The 17,619-nt window shown below is 40.6% G+C and overlaps 1 protein-coding gene across 3 annotated transcripts in view; it reads left to right on the forward strand.

The window, feature by feature from the left end:
• Nucleotides 1-6,007: 6,007 nt before the first annotated feature.
• slc39a14.L (solute carrier family 39 (zinc transporter), member 14 L homeolog) overlaps nt 6,008-17,619 on the forward strand; it is a 41,765-nt gene continuing 30,153 nt past the window's right edge. For all 3 annotated transcript variants that reach the window (XM_041587015.1, XM_041587014.1, XM_041587016.1), the window contains exon 1: nt 6,008-6,087. In XM_041587015.1, the coding sequence (XP_041442949.1) occupies nt 6,027-6,087 (61 nt within the window). In that variant the 5' untranslated portion in view covers nt 6,008-6,026. The remainder of the gene's footprint in view (nt 6,088-17,619) is intronic.

The raw sequence follows: 17,619 nt of genomic DNA on the forward strand, positions 1-17,619 counted from the left end.
AGAGAACAAATCACATGATGCTCGGACCATTGATTAACAGGAAGCGCCGGGCCAAGGTATTTTACCACCATAGGCAAGGGCTTCAATCAGTATCACGGGCAAGAGGGGGTTAAAACGGTCTGCTTATAAAATTGAAAAACTATTAAAGGCCAAGTAAAACAGGGTTGTAGAAAAAAGAAAAAAATTCCCCTTAAAAGTGCGCCCCCCCCCATGATTGATGATGACTGAACGAGCAATCACCATGGAACGAAAAATGATGGGACGATCCAAACACAATCTGAAAATCATACGAATCTTCGCATATCACCAGCTTTACTGACACAATGAAGCTAATGTTGTCACATGACAGGTAGCACTTAAAGGGGAACTAGACGCATCCAAACAACATTGCTCAGAGTGCTCTTCTGGGTAGTTTTGCATTTTCTTCCTTTTAGTTGTTGTGATATTAAGGGGGTTACGTATAAAAGGTCGAGCTGTGTTTTCTTGAACAATTCCATTTTTTTTTACACTAAAATCTCTACATTTTGGGAAATTCTTTTTCCCCCGAGATTTATTCCAAGGCGTATTTATCATAGGGTGAACTTTCACTTTCACCCATTGATAAATACTCTTTTAAAAAATCCCATAGAAATGAATGGAGAGTGGCGGAATTTCACTCTAGAAGACTGTGTGATCTATAACTTCACTCTTTGATAAATATACCCCAATGAATTCATGAACCATTTGAAGATGTTTTTTGCCTTCGCGATTTTCCAGTGTTTACACTGGTTTTCACTTGAAAAAAGGTATTTTAAGCCTATAAATTGAAAGTATTCTGGGGTTTTTCCCAGTTGCATTTTACATTTGGATTTTTTCACAAATAAGCAAAAATTTGAGTTTGTTTAGATTGTGGGTTTATTCGAATTTGAGAAATAAATAAATAACCCCCTTGCAGTTTTTACATAGAAGTTGCTCTGTGTGGCCACAAAGAATACCAGAAGCTTATGTTAGGGCAAGGCCAGACATGGCGTTTTTACAGCGTTTTTACGTTGCGTTTTTAAAAAAGAACAGCGAGGCGTAAATACGCATAAACTGCACTACCACTGAAACTAATGGAAAACGCACTATGGCAATTCACACAGGGCGCTTGCAAGCTGAAATCCGCCACAGGACACCAGTATTGGCGTTATTTAGCAGAAACGCCAATACGTCAAGAAACTACCAAATCGATAGACTCTATGGGATCTGCACGTTTGAAACCACACTTTACATAAATATGCAGCGTATTTTAAATATGGCGTCCAAATTCTCAATGAGAACAATGAGAAGTGCATGTTGGGTATAGAATCCTACAACGCATGTGGTTTCAGTGGCGTATTTACGCCTGGTTGTTCTTTTTTAAAAACGCAACGTAAAAAAACGTCTGGCCTTGCCCTTTCTGATGCAGGAGGCCTCTGCTGCCTCTTCTCATCTTCTTCAGGAGGGCGCCACATTCCTGATATCCGCAGTGTAAAACTTCTAATATCACCATAAAAATAATGTCAAGTGTTTAAAAGGGCACTTTCACATGAAGTTATTCGGACAGGTGTAGTTCCCCTTTAAAGGAATATTTTCTGAATATGTTAACAGTTAAATGTATGAGTCGAAGATGTATTTATTCGCCATTAGCTTTATTTGTCCAAAAATTCTGGGAAGGTATTACTGGCTGACTGGGTTATTGGCTTTCTCTTCTTGTAATAGAGCCCTGTGATAAGGAGACTGTTTCCAGGCTGCAGGGAACCTTGTCTAAAGCAACCACTGCTTTGTACATTATGTTTTGTGCTTCTGTACCAGCCCAAGGCAACCACAGCCTTTTAGCAGTAAAGATCTGTGTCTCTAAAGATGCCCCAGTAGCTCCCCATCTTCTTTTCTGCTGATTCACTGCACATGCTCTGTGCTGCTGTCACTTACTGAGCTTAGGGACACACTCACAATATACAGTACACATAGAATAGAAATGTCACAATATAAGGCTGATTAGTAATTAATACAGATAATTACTACATGGCAGCACAGAAACCAGTGCAATTAGCATCAGAATTTAATAATCAGCAAACCTGTAGCATCAGCTTATATTACAGACCAACCTCATTTTCTGCTGGATAATTAGTGACGAGCCCTAAGCTTAGCTTCTCAACAGCTGCTCAGAGCCCACTGAGCATGTGAGTGTCACAGACACTTTCCAAGATGGTGACCCCCTGTGACAAGTTTGAAGTCCTGGATCATTGCTGCTATTGACAAGCTGAAACTTTAGGCTGGTGCAATAAGTTCAGTATATAAAACATGGCATTTTTAGCCACATTCATTTAGGGTTTAGTTCTCCTTTAAGGCTAGGGCCACATGTCACAGATCTCAGCCTGAGGAGAAACAAGACTCTGTATATGCCAGAGATCTCTCCCTGGGTGTTTATACAGCCTGTTCCGTATGGAACATAAGTCTATGTTAACATGTCTATCCCCTGCATTTTGCACAATTCTGTTCATAAAAACGTCAGCTAATAGTGGCCTTTCAAAGGGGTGGTTCACCATTGAGTTAACTTCTAGCATGTTATAGAATGGCTAATTCTTAACAACTTTTCAGTTGGCCTTCATTATTTCTTTTTTTTTTATGGTTTTTGATTTCTTTACCTTCTTCTTCTGACTCTTCCCAGCTTTCCAGCTTTTGAGATGACCCCATCTAAAAAAAAAAACAAATGCTCTGTAAGGCTACACATTTATTGTTTATTTTGTATTACTTATCTTTCTATTCAGGCCTCTCCTATTCATATTCCTATTCATATTCCAGTCTCTTATTCAAATCAGTGCCTGGTTGCTTGGGGAATATTGGACCCTGGCAACCAGGTTGTTGAAACGGCAAACTGGAGAGCTGCTGAATAAAAAGCTAAATAACTCAAAAACCACAAATAATAAAAAACAATTGCAATTTGTCTTAGAATATCACTCTCTACATCACACTGAACTCAAACCCCTTTCAGCTGGGCTCCGCAGACAGGTGTATCAAATTAGGGGCCCTTTCTGGAATTCATACGATTAAGATTTTTTTCCTCTTCACTCACCTCAGGTATTTATATAACAACTGTTGTGTGTCTCTCTGGGATTGCGAGCTATGAATCTATTAGCAGAAGCAGCCCCACAGGCACAAGCCGTTCCCTGACAGTTAGAAATATACAACTTCAGCCCTAAGTTAAGGCATCTTAGACATTCAGGAATGGGTGTTAAAGGGGAGATCCACAGGCATGTACAGTTGTGTAGCTGCTCTGCAAATAGCAAACGGCTGTATTAAACTTTGTGGTACGGCTTGAGGTTACCTGAAAAGGAATTGTGTATTGTCACCATATCTCTCGCTCATCATTTCTAAAGAAGCAAAAATGCTCATGAATTCAAGGGGAGCCCTTATTGTCTTTTCAGTTTCACTAAACGTTTACTAGAGCTTAAATGAAGGTTTTCCTTTCTTCACTATTCGTATCTTTTGAGGTGTTTAATTATTAGTGAGCTCCCGCAATCTAAGAGCAGAGACACGCGGGAAGATTCAGGGAGATTTAGTCGCCCGGCGACTAATCGCCTCTTCTTCGGGCGAAAAGCCTTACCACTGGCTAGAATCTAAATCGCCAGCATGATGGCACTTGGAGCACTTTGTTTTCCGAAGTCGCCGAAGTTTCCTTCGGAAAATGAAGCGATCCGAGTGCCATCACACAGGCAATTTAGATTCTAGCCAGCAGGAAGGCTTTTCAGGGAGATTAATCCCCCGAAGAAGAGGCAATTTGTTGCCGGGCGACTAAATCTCCCCAAATCTTAGCGTCTGCCCTTACCCTAAGGTCTCTTACAGATGCAGCATTTTTAGCTTCGCTCCCCTGCATTCCGGTTTCATGCGTTCAGCTGCAGGGGAGCGCAGGAGTAGACGCACTGAATTCTTTCCAATGGGGCTGTACTCACACAGACGCATGTAAGCGCCGAACGCAGGTTGGAACACAGCATGTTACATTTTTCCTGCGTTCTGCACTTACATGCATCTGTGGGAGTACAGCCACATTGAAAAGAATTCAGTGCGTCTACTACTGCGCTCCCCTGCGGCTGAACGCATGAAACAGGAACGCAGGGGAGCGCAGGTAAAAACGCTTGTCTGTAAGCGCCCGAATGTTTTTTTTTCCTGCTGCAAATAACACATGCTGCAAGCTTCACACTCACAGCAGGAACAGTTGATTCTACCATGTTAAAATTGGTATCTCCTGCCTCCTCCTCAAATGCTCCTTGGAGTCTGCTCCATCTGTCATGTCACTGTATTTGTGGTGTTGTGTAATGCAATAGGAGAATCACATGGGGACTTATTTATCATAAGGCAGAGACAGGTCTGAGAAAAAATATTCAAAATTGCACCAATTAAAGGGGTTGTTCACCTTTAATTTAATTTTTAGTATGATTTATTGCGATGAGTGATATTCAAAGAAAATTAGCAGTTGGTTTTCATTTTTTTTTATTATTTGTGGGTTTTTGTTATTTTATTCAGCAGTGCTCCAGTTTACAATTTCAACAACCTGGTTGCTAGGATCCAAAATTCCCCTGGAATATGAATAGGAGAGGCCCCGAATAGAAACATAAGTAATAACAATAAATCTGTAGCCTTAGAGAGCATTTGTTTTTTTTTAAATGGGGTCAGTGACCCCCATTTGAAAGCTGGAAGGAGTCAGAAGAAGGAGTCAGAAGAAGGAGTCAGAAGAAGGAGTCAGAAGAAGGAGTCAGAAGAAGGAGTCAGAAGAAGTAGGCAAATAATTCAAAAACTATAAAAAAAGAAAAAATGAAGACCAGTTGAAAAGTTGCTTAGAATTGGCCATTTTATAACATACTAAAAGTAAAAGGGGTTGTTCACCTTCAAACACATTTTTCAGTTCAGTTGGTTTCAGATCACCAGAAATTAAGACTTTTCTCGATTACTTTCTATTTTGTATGTGTGATTGTTTTTCTAATATTGAAGTGTAAGGGTCAGGGCACAGGCAGATTTGGGGAGATTAGTCGCCCGGCAACAAATCTCCTCCTCTTCTTCAGGGCAACTAATCTCCCAGAACTGCTTCCCCTGCCTTCCTGATGGCTAAAATGTAAATTGCCGGCGGGATGGCACTTGAGGCAACTTCGGGCGACTTCGGAAAACGAATCGGCAATTTACATTTTAGCCGACGGGAAGGCAGTTTGGGGAGATCAGTTCCCCCGAAGAAGAGATTTGTCGCTGGGTGACTAATCCCCCCGAAACTGCCTGTGTGCCCTGACCCTAAAGTTTCATTTTCACCATTTTAAGCAGCTCTGGGAGGGGGGGTCACCGACCCTGTAAACTGTTCTAAATTGATAAATTCATTTGATACATTTCTTATCTTTGTCCCTGCGGAGCAGAATCCCTGAGTTTCATTACAGGCAGCTGTTAGAATTGATACAATAGTTGCTAATAATCCAGAGATGCTGCTGAGAAATGGATCAACTAAATGTAGCAAATTGTAACAGTTTAGAGTCTGCGCCTGAATTACTGAACTGCCAGACTCAAACATCAGACATGAACATTGAACTTTAAACTTAGATTTTGGAAAAACAGTAAAAAATAAAAGATGGAAAGTAATTGAAAAAAGTCTTTATTTATGGTGAACAATCAACTTAAAAAAATGTTTGGAAGGTGAACAACCCCTTTAACTTAAAGGTGAAACTCCCCTTTAAAATGGCAATTTCTGGTACCTGTGGGCAATATGTTGTTATACCAGCTGTGTGTAGCTTATCCCCTGTACTTAACCCTTCAACCTCTGTCATTGGGCTCAAAGCTTTGTGCCAGATGGAGGCTGAATTCTAGGTGCCAAATAAAACATGGTGAGTTTTCTGCAGATTTTTGCATCACATGACACAGTGAGCACCAGATGATTGGCAGATCAGCGTGAGTTGATTGCCTGCTATATTTTACAGCCAACGTGGCACTGATTGGGCTAATACCTTCCCATCTATTAATTAGTAACCTGTGCAGCACAGTCAGTCAGTCTCATGCAGGTGTGCAATCCAGCAGAGAATACACGCACAGCGGATCTCTTACCTCCAGGCACAGGTGAGTGGGTTGAGAGGCTGGCGGCTGCCATACTGTAGGGCACAACCTGTTACTCTTACCCTCCTATTAGCAGAGATGTGTTATTCCCTACATTTCCCTGGATTCTGTAACTATAACTCTTTTATTATATAGAAGTGTTGCTCCTTACAGGATCTCCGGCACGGCATTCTGTGTTACAAGAGGGAACTGGTGTGAGATGAGCATATGATTAGCCACATTGGTACCTATGAGGCTTAGGATAACATTGCTTTCTCCAGTGAGATGAACACATTGCCGGAATGCTACTGATCTCATTCACCCTCCTGTTATGATTCCCTACACCCCCCCCCCATTTATTTAAATCTCCCTGTTGCTCTATACACTTTTCCCTTTCACTGCATGAGCACTCTCCTTATCATTTCCCTTATCATTTCTCTATGACCGACCCCTAGTGCTCAATAGACATTATCCTTGAATTTCCCTTGTTGTCTAAACTTATATCATATCTGTATAACTCCTTCTCTTGATCCATATAACCACAATAACACTCCCTATAACTCCCTATATCGCTCCTTATAACCCCAGTATATGGAATACCCTATATCATCTCCTATAACTCCTCCTATTCATCCATACTGCCCCTCTCTATAGCCCCTCCTACTTATCCATATAACACCCTCACCCTAAGCTTCTTGATTCCACATAATGATGGGAATACATAAAATGATACATTTGCTTGGCATGGTTGATAAATAGGCACATCTTTGCTCTATGTGGTCACCAACATGCTGGACCAAATTAGACTGGTCTGACATTTTGGACTCTGGGCCATCTATTTGTTCATAATTTGGGACTATGGAAACCCGCAATGGCCACATCAGTGCATCAATGCAGTCCTGGCCAGATTAGATTATTAAAACTGCCTAATAGATATTTATTGGTTAATCCCCATACACAGGTCAATATGTAAATAAAATGCAAAAAGGAAAGGTTGTGGCTTTGTGAGAGATAACCTAGACCCCAGCATTGGTTCCATGAGATTAATCCTCCCCCACTCAATATGTAAATACCTGCCACGTTATGCCTCTATTTGTTCATGTTCTATATAATTCCTCCTGTTCTTCTATACAGTCTCACCCCATAACAACTCCTAGTATCTACATAACCTCTTATAACGGCTCTGTTTCTTTACTATCCCCCACTGATCTGTATAACCCCCATATAACCTCCTTTTGCTCTATATAACCCTCACATATCATTTACTGAATACTCATTTTTGCAAATTCCAGGCCATGACTGAGCCATGACTCCTCCTTTATTTCTATATTACTCTGTATAAGCCTGCATATAATATAAATATATATATTTACTTGTTACCCACTTTTGCCAACTCTGCAGTATTCCAGGCCGGACTGAGCCATAACTCCTCCTGAATTTCTATATTTCCCTTCAAAACTCCTCCTGTATAACCCCAAATATAATATAAATATATATAATCACATTGTTTTGCAAATTCTGCAGTGTTTTCAGGCTATGACAGAGCCATAACTCTTATTGGATTTCTATATTACCCTCCATAACTCCTCCTATTGCTCTGTATACCCCCGCATATAATATAGTGAATAAAATACCCCCTATTGTAAAATATAAATATATTATAAGTTACCGAGGAGTTTTATGACCATATAAAAGCACAAGGCTGGAGGCTTAGTGTTTTATACAGATAATGGAATGACTTCTAATATCCTCATATTTTGCAACAGGGGGTACTTTATTTATTATAATACACAAATTAAGTGAGTCATGTGACAGAAATGACATCACTAAGCTCTGATTATAACTGATAACATCACTAAGCAGGTTTAAAAGGATATAATACACAAGAGCCATGAATATCCTGTAAATGATATCCTTATAAACGGTGAGTTCTGATGTCATCAGTTATAAACGGTGAGTTCTGATGTCATTTCTGTCACATGACTCACTGAAATTTGTGTATTATAATAAATAAAGCACCCCCAGTTGCAAAATATGTGTTTTTATATGGTCATGAAACTCCTCGGTAACTTATAATATTCTTATATATAACAAGAGGGGCTACTTTATTCACTATATAATTTACAGGATATTCATGGCTCTTGTGTATTATATAATGAATAAAGTACCCCCTCTTGTAAAATATAAGGATATTGTAAGTTACCAAGCAGTTTCATGACCATATAAAAGGACGAGGCCAAAGGCCGAGTGTTTTTATACAGGTCATGGAACTCTGAGGTAGTGAATCATGTGACAGAAATGACATCAGAACTCACCGTTTATAACGGATGACATCAGTACTCACCGTTTATAAGGATATAATTTACAAGATATTCATGGCTTTTGTGTATGATATAAATATACACATTATTACTCTTTTGCAAACTCTGCAGTGTTTCAGGCCATGACTCGTCATCAGATAAGGTAACTGGTGTTTTGATTCTGACCCAATTTCTGCAATGTGACTCACAATACAATGTAAGAACAACCCCACCCATTTATCCCTATAATTAGATTACCCGCATTGCTGCATTCCTACATCATATACACACCTAGTGGGCGCCCAAAATCACTTGTACCCAAAATAAACTGTCCGTCATACATGCAACATAATGATTGGGTAGAAAGCTGTGATGCGGTGGTAGAGAATAACACAGTAAAGAACTTACTCACTGTATCACTACATTCCTTATTCTCTAATAAACACTTATTGATTCTCTCTGGCTGATTGGTAAGTACAATGAGGATTTCCTGTGATATTTGGGGACTTTTATGAAAGTTAATATTGTGACAATCGCTTCAATGTCATTCTGTTTTCTGTTACCAGTTGGATACAGACAATGATTCTTTTTTGGTATTTTAAATTTAGGAGTGGTTCCTCCTGTTTATACAGGGAGCTGCCATGTTGCAGGTCTTGGTTGGGGTGTTCTCCATAGATCACAATTAAACATTGTCAGCTCGTTGGCATAAAAAAAGCTGATCTAGCGAAGTCAATGGGGAATACTTAAAGGGATACCTAGGGGGTTATTTATCAAAGGTTAATTTCGAATTTCTGAATTTTTTTTTTTACTCTAATAAATTTGAATGTACTCACAACTCAAATGGGAGGTTATCTAGGAAAAAACGTGAATGTTTAATATTCAAATACTAGAATGGAATTTGAAATGCATTTTATCCTGAAAAAAAAAACCTCAAATGCTAGGAAGGCTTCTAACATCTTCAAATGGTTCAACGAACCTCTGCCATTGACTTGTAAATTAATTTGGCAGAAATTGTAAATTATTGTAAGACTCCCCCAATCCAAATAACCTTGGTAGGAATAACCCTTTCACTACTGTAGCATCATGTACCGCTCTAGTACTATTCTCCAATCCAGCATCTTGTTGTCTTCCTGCTCTGATCCTAATCTTTAAAGGGCCAGTATACCCCTTGTTCAACATGAGTGCAAGAAATAGCGCATGTACATACTTTTTGCCTGTTGTTTTAATCATGAAATAACTATGGGTTTTGTTCATCACAAAACCCATAGTTAAAAAAACTAGAAAAAGTTTATTGTGTCCTCAGCCTTACGCATTTCGTGTTTACAAACACTTATTCATAGGCTCATAGGCTATTACTTAGGGGCAGATTTATCAAGGGTTGAATTTCTAAGTAATGGGAGATTTTTTGAACTGCCATAACTTCGAATAAAAAAAAGACCAACTGAAATTTATTAAAAAAAAGTTTTTTTTCTGCGGGTGAATAGACTGTATTTGATCGTTCGAATCCAAGTAAGATCGTATTCAATCAAATTCGATTCAAAGTATTTAAAAAACAACAACTTTTTTTAAGGTCCCCCATAGGCTAAATCAGCAATTCGGCAGGTTTTAGATGGCGAATGGCCGAAGTTGAAGTTAAAGAGACAGTACATGATCAATTTTGATATTCAAATTTTTCGAATAGAATTTGTACTATGCCCTAGTTGAAGTACATAGTTGCATAGTTACATAGTTAAATTGGGTTGAAAAAAGACAAAGTCCATCAAGTTCCATACACACGCCCCTCCCTACTTTTACATAAATTCGATATACCCATACCTATACTAACTATAGAGTTTAGTATCACAATAGCCTTTGATATTATGTCTGTTCAAAAAATCATCCAAGCCATTCTTATAGTCATTAACTGAATCAGCATCACAACATCACCCGGCATTGCATTCCACAACCTCACTGTCCTGACTGTGAAGAACCCCCTACGTTGCTTCAAATGAAAGTTCTTTTCTTCTAGTCAAAAGGGGTACACAAAAATAGCTTGACATTCGAAGTTTTTTACTTCAACCCTTGATAAATCTGCCCGTAAGTGTTTGTAAACACACGAAACGCGTAAGGCTGAGGACACAATAAACTTTTTCTACCCTTTTTGAACAACCTGGTGGAAGATTGACTTTAGTGCCTGCTCCATTGAAATTTCCAGTTTGTCCTGCTCCCCGTGCTGAGGGCTCAGGGCGGTGCACCTGGGCCACTCACTTCCAAAATGCGGTGAGTGAAAACTATACTTTATTTTGTTCATCACACTCATGTTGAAGAAGAGTTTTTTTTAATATTTCTTAAGAAGCTGAACATATAGGCTGAAAAACAGTGCTAGGACTAGTGGGGGTGTCAGGGAATGGGACTATTGCCAAAATTGTGAGAGAGAATTTACAGCCAGAACAATAAGAAGCAGCTTTATCAAAATGTGAAATTAGAGCTCACAACAAAAATGCATCCACTTTCTATTCACTCCTATGGGATTTTTTTCAAGTGTATTTATCAATGGGTGAAAGTTAGAGTTTACCATTTGATAAATATGCTTCTAAGAATCTCATTGGAATAAATAGAAAGTGGTTGAATTTTTCTGTGGTGAGCTCTAATTTACCATTTAAATCAGGCCCTAAGTACTGGGTACAGAGGACATCCTTGTCACGTGCCTTTAGTTATACCCTACATCATTATATAGGAATCTTTGTTATTTTAACCAACTAAACTAGTCATTGTACACTGCACACACACATTCAGTACTTGATTAGACCCAACATTTCCATTTTTCAAAAGACTACACAAGAATCTATTCTGCAAACATGACCTACACTTGTAAAGGCCTAGAGTGAGGCCTAGAGTGAATGACAACCAATATTTCAGGTTCTCGGTATTGAGTCATACCATCCAAAGTCACTGCTTTCTTGTCCTGCTTTGACTGAAAATTTAAAGAAATTGTTATTCTTTATGTAGGAGGTGGTTCATTCCGGTGTGTAAGTACAATATACGTGCTGATAGATGATCTTCCCGAAGGTAAGGAGGGCTGTAACCAAACTCACGCCCCAAAGATGAAGGTACAATTGCTTCCCTCTAAGCCAGGGTTGCCAGGTCTAATTTTCAAAACCAGCCAGACTCAGCTACAAAACCAGTCCAAAACTAGCCAAGAGGCACTTCAAAAGTAGCCCTAAAATAGCACAATACGTGCAGAGAAAAAAAAGTCGAAAAAAATTTGATATATGTGAAAATACTCCTGTTTCAAATATTCACTGATTTGCAAATTTTTACATGAAGCAAAATGGCAGATTTGCCCTTCACCAGGGTTGTAACTACAGAGGGTGGGGCCCAGGAGGCATAGGTGCCCCATAAGGCCCTAATAAATATAACATTTCAATAATTATTGGTCACCCTCTAGACATTTCGGTGGCCAGCAGGTTTTTGCCATAAATTGTCTGAAATTGAGAAAAGTCACTGAAAAATGCGGGAATGCTTAAGAGGGACGGGAGACTGGGGTACAGAGCCCAAAATCTGCTAACTACCGACTTCTACACAAGTCAGTCCCATTGCATGCTGGGTATTGTAGTCTTACATTAAACTTGGCAGCCGGCAAATTGTTAAACAAAAACTACATTACCCAACATGCATTGGGAGACGCAGGCTTGGCACAGGGCAAGAAAAAACTTTATCTTTGTGCTTGTTGATTGAACTCTGCGCCCTCATCTCTATCTGAGAAGAGTAATTTGCAGACATTACTGCAGCACAAGCATTTCTCAGAGCAAGAAAGTGGTGACTTTGGATGGGATGACTAAGAGGCTTGACAAAACTGAGAACCTAAAATGTTGGCAGTCATTCACTCTAGGCCTCATATATTGGCTTAGAAAAAGAGGTTACTGTCAACTGGTGTTTCATCTAAACCATCGAGCCCCCACTTTTTTGCACCATGGACTAGCTTCAAGAAAGACAACTTTTACGAGGACATGGGGGGTAGTGCATTTCCAGCTTACCAAAAAAATGTCCAAATAGTATTTTGGTCCTCATCTTGACCAGTAGAAAGCTTCCTGGACTTCGCACAGCTGGGACCAGAGGCGACCCAGTTTGGCACAGCCCACGGCCCACCAGTGGTCCGCAACCAGGGTCGGACTAGAGCCTTGGGGGCCCACCGGGACTGCAAATGAAGGGCCCTCCTGGCAGTCCCAGGGGGTATCTTGCCACCTTTTTAGGCCTTCCTATATATTTATCTTTTTTTCCCTATTAATAACATTGTGATCAATCATCATTTTTACCGGCCAGGTGGCAACCCTACCCAGGGACCCCCTCCTGACCTCCAATTTCTTGCCTGGTTGCCCGAACAATCAAGCTGCGCACATGCACATGCGCAGCTCATTACTTTATGGGGCAGCTGGAGCTGGGGTAGCAGACCTCAGTAAGAACAGAGGAGCTGTAATTGCTTTAAGGTGGCCTTACACAGGGAGATCCAATCATTTGGTGATGTCTCCAACGAACGGCTCTCTTCCCGATATGCCCACATTGAGGGCCCAACAATCGGATCAGAATGGAGTCAATACGGGAGGTGGGATCGTGGGACCACAATCCAACAGGATTTTTTACCCGGCCAGATATTGATAAGGGACCCCCGTTGGATGGCCCCACACATAGGCCAATAAGCTGCCGTCTGTCAGCAGCTTTTATTGGCCTGTGTACGTGGGCCTTTAGATTATTATGTAACCCCCGAAATGTAAAAACTATGCTTCTGGCAAGTAATCCCCGAAATGTAAAAACTATGGTTCTGGCAACCTGAAATCTGAGTGTCAGTGGTATAAGATGTTACGATCTGCTGGTAAAGCTGGCCACACAAAATGTGTATGATACTGGGTATGTTTATAGCCGCTGGCATGGTGTAAATGGTAATCTGTGATGTACCCTTAATTCCTATTCCTTAGTTAATAATAATAGTTATTAGTTATTAAATATGATGTTATTAGTAGGTTAAATGGTGCTGTGTGTGTGTGTGTGTGTGTGTGTATATATATATATATAATACACAAAAGCCGTGAATATCTTGTAAATTATATCCTTATAAACGGTGAGTAGTGATGTCATCAGTTATAAACGGTGAGTAGTGATGTAATTTCTGTCACATGACTCACTAAAATTTGTGTATTATAATAAATAAAGTACCCCCAGTTGTAAAATATGAGGATATTAGAAGTTACCTCGGAGTTCCATGACCTGTATAAAAACACTCGGCCTTCGGCCTCGTGTTTTTATATGGTCATGAAACTCCTTGGTAACTTATAATATCCTTATATTTTACAAGAGGGGGTACTTTATTCACTATATATATATATATATATATATCTATATATATATATATATCTATATATATATATATTTATATATATATATATCAGTGTGCATTGTTACTAACACATCTGTAATTACTGAAGAATTATTTGCTTTACAGTTCAGGAGATGCTGCCTGCCCTCTTGAGTGAATAGATTATACAGTGTGTATGTGCTCTATGTTATGTGTATATATCACAGCCCTATGTCACACTATTTAGTACAAGGAGCTGTAGAACAAATCTGCCTTCCTTCTATTACAGGTATAGGATCTGTTATCAGGAAACCCGTTATCCAGAAAGCTTTGAATTATGGAATGGCTGTCTCCCATAGACTCCATTATATCCAAGTAATCCAAATGTTTAAAAATGATTTCCTTTTTCACTGTAATAATAAAACAGTAGCTTGTACTTGATCCCAACTAAGATAAAAATTAATCCTTATTGGAAGCAAAACCAGCCTATTGGGTTTATTTAATGTTAACATGATTTTCTAGTAGACTTAAGGTATGGAGATCCAAAATATGGAAAAATACATTATCCGGAAAACCCCAGGTCCCGACCATTCTGGATAACAGATCCCATATCTGTAGTAGAAAAGGCCAAGCACAGGCAGCAGGCGGTGATAAAGACTTTATTTAATTTACATGAAGTTCCCAGTGAAGTGTTTGCTAACAGGCCCAGACTCGCAATTTGTGGGTTCTGGCAAATGCCAGAGGTGCTGCTGTATGGTTCAATAGAAAGGTGCCATATAGTGGGCTGGTAGGGGCTGTTTGGGCTGGTGGGGGGCTGTTTGGGCCTCTGTGTATTTGGAATGGCAGGGCCTATTTTGACTCCCAGTCCAGGCCTGTTTGCTAACATGTACGTCCCTCTGTCAGCAGCCTGTGATATTGTCTGTTTGCTCTCTATACACTTCATCTGTTTCTCTAAACAGGACTGACGTTAGAAATAACCAGTAAACCCCCGATTCTCTAAAGAATCGTTAATGAAAGAATGGTAACAACAGTGAGGCAGCAAAATGCGATGGGTGCTGATTCACTCGGCATCCCCAGGCAGCAACTGGCGACGCTAATTTGTGGGGATGTAGAGTGAATCTGTGCCTATTGCTTGTTATTACCTATCTGCTATTAGAATTCTTAAATTTTGAGTTTATTGGTAGTAAAGTGTTACTGAAAAATTTCTTTATAAACAACATTTTTTGTGAAAATGTTCTCCTGTCCTTGAATGAGTTCTCCCTGGTGAGCTGTACTTAAAATCTTGACTTTAACATCAGATGAACGCTGCACTCTTGAAAATGCAACATAAAGTTGACCATGACCAAACACAGGCTCAGATAGGTAAATGCCGACTTTATCCAATGTTTGTCCTTGTGATTTGTTGATTGTCATGGCAAATGCAGCCTTAATGGGGAATTGTCGTCGTTTAAGTTTAAAAGGTAATTCCTGGTCAGAACTGGTAAGGTCAATTCTGGGAATCAAAACAGTATCACCGCTATGGGATCCTGTAAGCACTTCTGCCTTGATAACATTTTGTCTCATGCTCTTCACAACCAACCGTGTACCGTTACATAAACCTTGCTTAGTGTTAGGGTAGGGGCACACGGCGCGATTTCGCCGCGATTCTGCGCTGGGCGAGTTGTCGCTGCGTTTTTTAAGCCGAAATAGCTTTGCTAACTTTGGCGCTGGCGTCAATGCAAATCGCGGCGAAATCGCTGCGCTAATTCACACGCGGCGATTCTTTTTCTACTGTCGCCCGGAAACGCTCAGCGAGGCAACTTCGGACGACAATAGAAAACGAATCGCCGCGTGTGAATTAGCGCAGCGATTTTGCCGCGATTTGCATTGACGCCAGCGCCAAAGTTAGCAAAGCTATTTCGGCTTAAAAAACGCAGCGACAACTCGCTTAGCGCAGAATCGCGGCGAAATCGCGCCGTGTGCCCCTACCCTTAAGGTTTCTTAACAGCATGACTATTGTTCCTACTTTGAGTATAAGATTGTGTTGTGGTAATCCAGCATTGTTGATAGTGTTTAAATATTCTAATGGGAAGTTAAGTTTCTCACTTTCGTCTTCAGAATCAATACAGTCAGTACTCAGAAAGACACAGCTTTGTCCAGGAAGTAATGCAATCACTTGGTTGTTTATCATGTCAACATCAATATTTTTTGGAGATAATATAGCCCGTTTTGCTAAAAATGGCCACCCACGCAGGTACGCAACCGGTTCCCCTCCTAGAGTGACGCTAGCGCCGCCATTAGACAAACTTGCAAAGGAGTAGCAAGATGGCCGACGCTTATACAGACTTTAGTGGGCGGATGACAAACTCGCAGAGGAGTAGCAAGATGGCCGACGCTTATACAGACTTTAGTGGGCGGATTTGGCAGTGGGCGGATGACAAAGTCGCAGAGGAGTAGCAAGATGGCCGACGCTTATACAGACTTTCGTGCAGGTACGCAACCGGTTCCCCTCCTAGAGTGACGCTAGCGCCGCCATTAGACAAACTTGCAAAGGAGTAGCAAGATGGCCGATGCTTATACAGACTTTAGTGGGCGGATGACAAACTCGCAGAGGAGTAGCAAGATGGCCGACGCTTATACAGACTTTAGTGGGCGGATTTGGCAGTGGGCGGATGACAAAGTCGCAGAGGAGTAGCAAGATGGCCGACGCTTATACAGACTTTCGTGCAGGTACGCAACCGGTTCCCCTAGTGTGACGGTGAGCGCATCTGCCTCCCTAGATCCTAACCTTCCAGCGGTCGCCGCCTGAGTGAGCAGGAAAGAAGAGGCGGCGGGAGGCAGAAGGAGACGGTGAGCGCATCTGCCTCCCTAGATCCTAACCTTCCAGCGCATCTGCCTCCCCGATCCTAACCTGTTCTGATCCTAACCTTCCAGCACATCTGCTAATCGAAGGCCGCATCTATGTCTTTCGGCTGAAGTTGCGCGCGCATCTCATAGATCCTAACCGAAGTTGCGTGCGCATCTGCCTCCCCTCCACTCGGGACATAGATAGGCCTTCGGTTAGTATATAGGATGGGGCCCAGGGCAAAACAGACTTTGTATTAGGAATGCATCAAATCCAGGATTTGGATTCAGCTAAATCCTTCTGCCCGGCTGAACCGAATCCTAATTTGCATATGCAAATTAGGGGCAGGGAGGGAAATTGTCACAAAACAAGGAAGTAAAAAAAGCTTTTTTCTTATATGCAAATTAGGATTTGGATTTGGTTTGGTATTTGGCTGAATCTTTCACCAAGCCTTCATTGTTCCCAGACATTCTGTCACTGACTAATTCTCCAACTCTGACTAAACATTGGGCAGGGCTCAGCCCACAAACAGGAAGCAGTGTGTTTGTGTGTGGGGGGAGGCGCATTACAGTGGTTTAGGATTGTTTTAAAGGGGTGGTTTACCTTTGAGGTAACTTTTAGTATGTTATAGAATGTCCTACTCCTAGCAACTTTGCAATTGGTCTTTTCTTATATTTTATAGTCTGAGTTACTTGCTTTGCTCTTTTTCCTTTTCCCAGCTTTCAAATGGGAGTCACTGCCCCCATTAAAAAACAAACGCTCTGTAAGGCTACACATTTCTTGTTATTTTTACTTTTTATTCCTCATCTTTCTATTCAGGCCTCTCCAGTTCATATTCCAGTCTCTTATTCAAATCAGTGCATGGTTGCTAGGGGAATTTGGACCCTAGCAACCAGATGGCTGAAATTGCAAACTGGAGAGCTGCTGAATAAAAAGCTAAATAACCACAAATGATAATGAAAACCAATTGCAAATTGTCTCAGAATATCACTCTCTACAACATACTAATGGTCAATTTAAAGGTGAACAATGCCTTTAAGTCTGTATTTGAAGTAATTGTAAGTCAAATGTCTCTGTTTCCAGTGTTTGTGAATGACAGGAAT

The sequence above is a fragment of the Xenopus laevis genome, chromosome 3L (assembly GCF_017654675.1).
Source record: "Xenopus laevis strain J_2021 chromosome 3L, Xenopus_laevis_v10.1, whole genome shotgun sequence".
NCBI lineage: Eukaryota > Metazoa > Chordata > Amphibia > Anura > Pipidae > Xenopus > Xenopus laevis.